At 33.6% G+C, this 5,451-nt stretch overlaps 1 protein-coding gene across 1 annotated transcript; it reads right to left on the bottom strand.

The window, feature by feature from the left end:
• Positions 1-2,813: 2,813 nt before the first annotated feature.
• Positions 2,814-5,150, bottom strand: LOC111876135 (glycerophosphodiester phosphodiesterase GDPD2). Its single transcript, XM_023872665.3, has 6 exons — positions 4,845-5,150; positions 4,571-4,752; positions 4,240-4,299; positions 3,775-4,149; positions 3,500-3,696; positions 2,814-3,407 (listed from the first exon to the last, which is right to left on the bottom strand). The coding sequence occupies exons 1-6, from the start codon at positions 4,945-4,947 to the stop codon at positions 3,164-3,166; spliced, it is 1,161 nt and encodes a 386-aa protein (XP_023728433.1). The 5' UTR covers positions 4,948-5,150; the 3' UTR covers positions 2,814-3,163.
• Positions 5,151-5,451: the final 301 nt, after the last annotated feature.

Raw genomic sequence — 5,451 nt, 5'->3', positions numbered from 1 at the left:
ATCCTATCAAGTTGCTTTGGTGAAGGCAACCCAAAAGGACCATGCACCATCGGGTCAAGTACATACCAAAATAGTTATGGACTTAGACACTAATCCAACATTTCCATCTTTCTTTAGTACGCCCCGCGTACATGAGTGTACGCCCAACATACTAGGAGCAGTCCTAGTATGGTCAACGTACACACATGTACACTTAGCGTACTCCTCCTGCCCAAATTACAAGAATGTCACTAGGGCTTCAAGGCACATTCTTTTGGACTTAGGGACCAAAATGTCATATAATAAACTTAAAGGGGTAAATTTAGAAATACCTAAACATCAGGATGTTACAAAATGGCCTAAAATATATAGTCAAATAAGGCCATATCATTATGGCTTCGAGGTTCCACTATAATGTTTACCTAGGAAGTGCTACTTTATATGGATACTCTCCCACGATGACGATGTGAGACACTTCTCAGTTTATGACTTTGTGACATATGAGGTTGGACATTCAAGATTGACTTAGGGAAGTGCTAGAAGAATATTTCATTACATATACACTTTTTATGAATCTAATGACGATATCTTAATTATGACTCTAATAATGATATTTTGATTATGTTGATATATTGATTATGACTATAATGATGATATTTTGATTATGACTCTAATGATGATATCCTGATTTTGATATAATGATAATATTTTGATTATGAATTGAATGAAGATACCTGATCAAGATTTTAATGATGATATTTAATTATGACTATAATAATGATATTTTGATTATGACTTAATGACGGGTAATGACTTATGAATTTTATTTGTAACGACTTTTGGTTTATCAACGCGTAAAAATATATGAATTTTCAATGAGTAAAGATAATTCTAAATTGCATATAAGTAAAGAGTCAAAGGCTTACGATTTCAAGAATAAAGACTTGCGATTCTAAGACTAAAGACTTAATGATTTTGAAAGAGAATGTTTTCATATTTCAACAAATGTTTTCAAATGATTTTGATGATTTCTCATTTGTAAAAGGATTATGCGAATTCCTTTGACTTCTAAAATGTGAAATACATAATTACTTATTGGGAATGACTAACCTATATTTTGACATGTACTCAAGTGATAATATCAAATAAATACTTAGAAGATGACATGGAACTTAGTGTGGTTAATTGAACTATAGTTTTGATGTGGTGATTGTTTAAGCCATCTAAATACTTCAAATACTTCAAATGAGTAATTTTTTTTTCTAAACAATGACTATATGAAATATATTGGATCGTATTGTGTGGTTATTTGAACTATAGTTTTCATGTGGTAATTGGTTAACCCCTTTCTAAGTACTTCAAATTGGCAATCTTTTGTAACCAATTATGATGGTAGATCGAAAGACCATCCAAATAAAACAGACATATATACATCCAATAAAGATAAATTGGTAATATCATAAATAATTCTAGGTTACATGGTTGTCTGAGCTAGAAATAAAATCTAAGTACCCTCATTTATTTACATGATTGTAAATTCTGCAAACGGAATTTTGTTAATGGGTGAAGTTGTGAAGACTTTGTAAAAACGAGAATTTGAATTTGATGTTTTGAGATAAGATGGCAATTACGAGGTTATATGACATGGTGAGAGAGTTCCCATAACCCCCACTCTTCCAACACATTAAGATTTCAGCTATAAGTAGAGACTCCCCTATCTTCATTATCACTTTACTCAATAACGAAAAATCACAACAAAAAGAATTTTGAGAGTAAGACGGGAGCGCATCGTCAACAAAAGCAGTGGTTTGAGAGAATTCAACGTGTTAAGGAGTTTCACGTAGCAGAAATCTAGATGCTAGTGTCGTCTTACTAAGGTGAGTTCATACGAGTTTCAAAAGAGGTTGTTGCCCTATTTTGTTGTATTTTGAAACATGTTCATAATTTATGCAATGCTATCTAGATCATATGTTATGAACTTTTAAATTGCATAATAAATATTTGACGTATTTTATATATGTTAGTTGATTAACATACTTAGTGGGTGGGTTGTGTTGAAATATGACTTTTTGCTAGAAAATAAATTGAAACGTATTGTTATACAATATTGAAACTTAGTTGAAAAAGTATAACATGTATTATTGTAAACCCTAATAAAAACTATTAAAATAATGCATTATTGTAAACCCTAACGGAAGCCATTAAAATGATTAAGTGTTCGCTCATCTTAATTTCCACAACCATTAAATTTCGTTAACCAAGCAGAAAAATATTATTTGGGAATATGCTGATTGACTTACTTGAAATAATTTGTGGACCTCATATTGTTTTTTTCATTATGCATAAACCATGATTCATTAGATCCTAGACTGATCCCTCTCTCTATTATTTATTTATTTATTTTTTAAATATAAACAACTCCAAAAGACCTCGTCATTAACAGTAGCAACAAAGGAAAGGACAAAGTTTGAAGATGAAACCCTACAAGAAAAATAATAGTGTGTGTAGTAGTTATTTTTCTTTGCTTTTAGACTAGTTGAGTTTTCGGATTTATCTTCTACAAATGATGAAACTTATTTGTTTATTTATATTTTGGAAAAGAAGGCTATTACACCTTGGACCCAATCGTCAATGATAATTATTAATCAAATTATTTCCCTCCTAATTGGACATTCACATAATCCATCTCTATGATTCTATATCTTTATCCAAACCCCTATTGGATCTCAACTCAATTGTTTGAGAAATCATTCTACTTGTAACATCGCAATCACACTTATTCTAGTATTCTAGAAGTAATATATAAATCAAAACAATCCAAAAAAAAAATCAGATTTTCAAATAATGTGTAATTCAAGCATTGATATTAATAATCAGTGTACACAATCTTGAATTTCTTTTTAGGGACACGATTTGTGTGAACGACCCGACCCATATTTTTAATGATCGTGGTGGTATCCTCCCGAACCCCCAATCGAAGATCCAAGAGAATCATACATGAACCCAACACCATCGTCATCCTACAAACTCAATTCCCTATTATAGCCTTTCCCCTTATCCATTAAAGATTATTAACAAAAAAACAAAGAAAAAAATAAAGACTAGGGCAAAAGCTAAAATTATAAATGGACTACCCAATTAACCCGACCCAAATCTACATAATTGTCAAATTGTTTTTCAAATCTCAATGTTGAATCACTTGTGAAATCAAGTTTAATAAGAATGCCAATTCAATCTTGTCGGTGATCTCCGTCACCTGTAATTCGCCTTCCTCCCCTTCGATTAGCAGCTTCTTCTTCTTTTCGCTCTCGCTGTATGCTTTTGTCGTCTTTATATTTGCAACCGAAGTTGTGATTTCTTGAACTAAATCGACAATCACACCCTCAACGCCCATTAGATATTGAACATGAACAGCTTCAGGAACATTACTGTTTTACATCAAATCGATTTCATTAGCAAATAGCAACACATCGTGTATTCAATTTCAAATTGATAAACGGAAACGATTTGACAAACTTACTTCAATTTTCCGTAAGTCAAGAGAGAAAGATTTGATTCTTTGATTTCTCTTACAACCGAAGGGTTTCTGAAAATACCCTTTACTTCGGAAACGATTCCATCCAATCCACCATTGATTGCAAGCTTCTTGGCTTCTTCCAACGAATTCATTCGAACGTCATCGAATATCTCGGTTCCTCCGTTTGTCAAGAAGTAAACCTAAAGGGATTTTTTTGAATGGATTAGCAGTGTTCATAACGGAAATCGAAAAGAGATGAGATATTAAAGAATACTAACTGGGTATTTAGTTTGAAGTTTCTTCATGATCAAGGCCACATCGGGTTGGAAGCTTGAGAACATTACAGGTCTTTCTTGCGCGTATTCGTATACCACCTTCATGATGATTTGAAGAATTTTGATGAGATACTCTTTTTCATAGACAATGTAATCATCGAATTTCAACTCAATGTTGAATCCCAAACATCGGTTAACTTTTTCGAAAGCTTCTTGTAAAGTGCAAGAATGATCGTCGGTTTCAACATTCCACCCGACTATCTGTCCATGGGATTCTCTAAGCAAAGTTTTACCCACCACACCTGCAATTCTTTGAGGACCATAGCTAAAGAACTCATCAACTGTCAAATCAGTGACCCTCTTCTCAACTACGATACCCTGAAAAGATATAATCAAATACGTGAATTCTTGATAGATATTAGTTACTATTCATGATGTGTGTATCGAATGAGTTAAAACGCGACTTACATTCTCTTCAGAGAGGATGAAATTATCGTGGAAAATGATTGGTATGTCGTCTTTTGTCACCTGCAAAAACGATAACATTTCTCGTTTTCACTTTCCAGCTCTTGTTTTTATTTCCAAGAATATGCATTTTGGTTTCTAGATTGTGCCATAAAAGTAGAATTCAAGCAGCGAGATAGGAAACAAAGAAAAGGTAGACTGATCAAAAATGAAAAACATAATCGGATCTCGTAATCCATTTTAAATTCAGCCATTCAGGGTTGATCAGACACCTTTCGAATTTCCAATCATTTTTTGTTTTTTGGAATGAAAGTGATGAAATTAAAGTAAATACCTGAACGTCGAATTCGATGAAATCAAGAGGATGATTTGCAGCGTTATTGAACGAAAGAATCGAATTCTCTTTAAAAGCGTTCATTCTCTTATCAGGCGAAACCAAGACGTTCATGCCATGACCTCTATGACCAACCACCATGAATTTCGGCAAACTTTTCCGGTTATTACTCACATCCAATCCTGATATTCCATCAACACAATCAATCACAGATTCACAAAAAAAATAGCTGAAGAACACGTAACAGAAACAGAAAAAGAAACGAAACCCGTACCGGTGGGGAGACGGGTGGCGTAAAGGGACAACGAGGCGGCGTTGTCATTGACCTGATCGAGAAGAGGCACGTCGGAGAACTGCACCGCCGTCTTGCAAGCCATTGTAAGAGAGATTAAAGGAAAAGGAGGGAGGAGAATGAATGGGGGGTTAATGTATAGAGTTGATGAGGAAGAAGGGAGTTTGTAAAAGGGTATTTAAACAATGGAGTTGAAGATCACGATCTGATTCCCAACACCGTCACCGTCACCGTTACCGTGACAGAGAGGTGGGATCTTCGATTGGAATATTCGTTCGCCCTACTCAAACCAATCTCCCCATCTTTGTCTTTATACTTGAGATTTGATTTATTTAAGGAAATATGTCGTTTGACCCAAATAAATCGCTCTTCTAAAATTACGCTTTATTGCAATTTGCAAATTTTTTTAGGAAAAAACGAGAATAAACCCACACCGATCAATTAAGGTGAGGTTTGACCACGCGTTTTGACACATAATATGAGAGAGAACTTTAATTTCTTCTAGATAAATTTATGTTGTCAATAATTTATAATCGTTTAATAAACTAATTATCACATTTTAAATTCAAATATGACAATAAAATACGAT

The sequence above is a fragment of the Lactuca sativa genome, chromosome 3 (assembly GCF_002870075.4).
Source record: "Lactuca sativa cultivar Salinas chromosome 3, Lsat_Salinas_v11, whole genome shotgun sequence".
NCBI classification, from domain to species: domain Eukaryota; kingdom Viridiplantae; phylum Streptophyta; class Magnoliopsida; order Asterales; family Asteraceae; genus Lactuca; species Lactuca sativa.
This window is presented reverse-complemented; position numbering and strand designations above follow the sequence as displayed.

Excerpts from the sequence above, each read along its gene's own strand:
- LOC111876135 (XM_023872665.3), bottom strand. The coding sequence starts at position 4,947 with ATGGCTTGCAAGACGGCGGTGCAGTTCTCCGACGTGCCTCTTCTCGAT. Across the intron at positions 4,300-4,570 it reads TCATCGAATTCGACGTTCAG|GTGACAAAAGACGACATACC; the intron begins GTATTTACTTTA and ends TCGTTTTTGCAG. Across the intron at positions 3,408-3,499 it reads TTGACTTACGGAAAATTGAA|TAATGTTCCTGAAGCTGTTC; the intron begins GTAAGTTTGTCA and ends GATGTAAAACAG.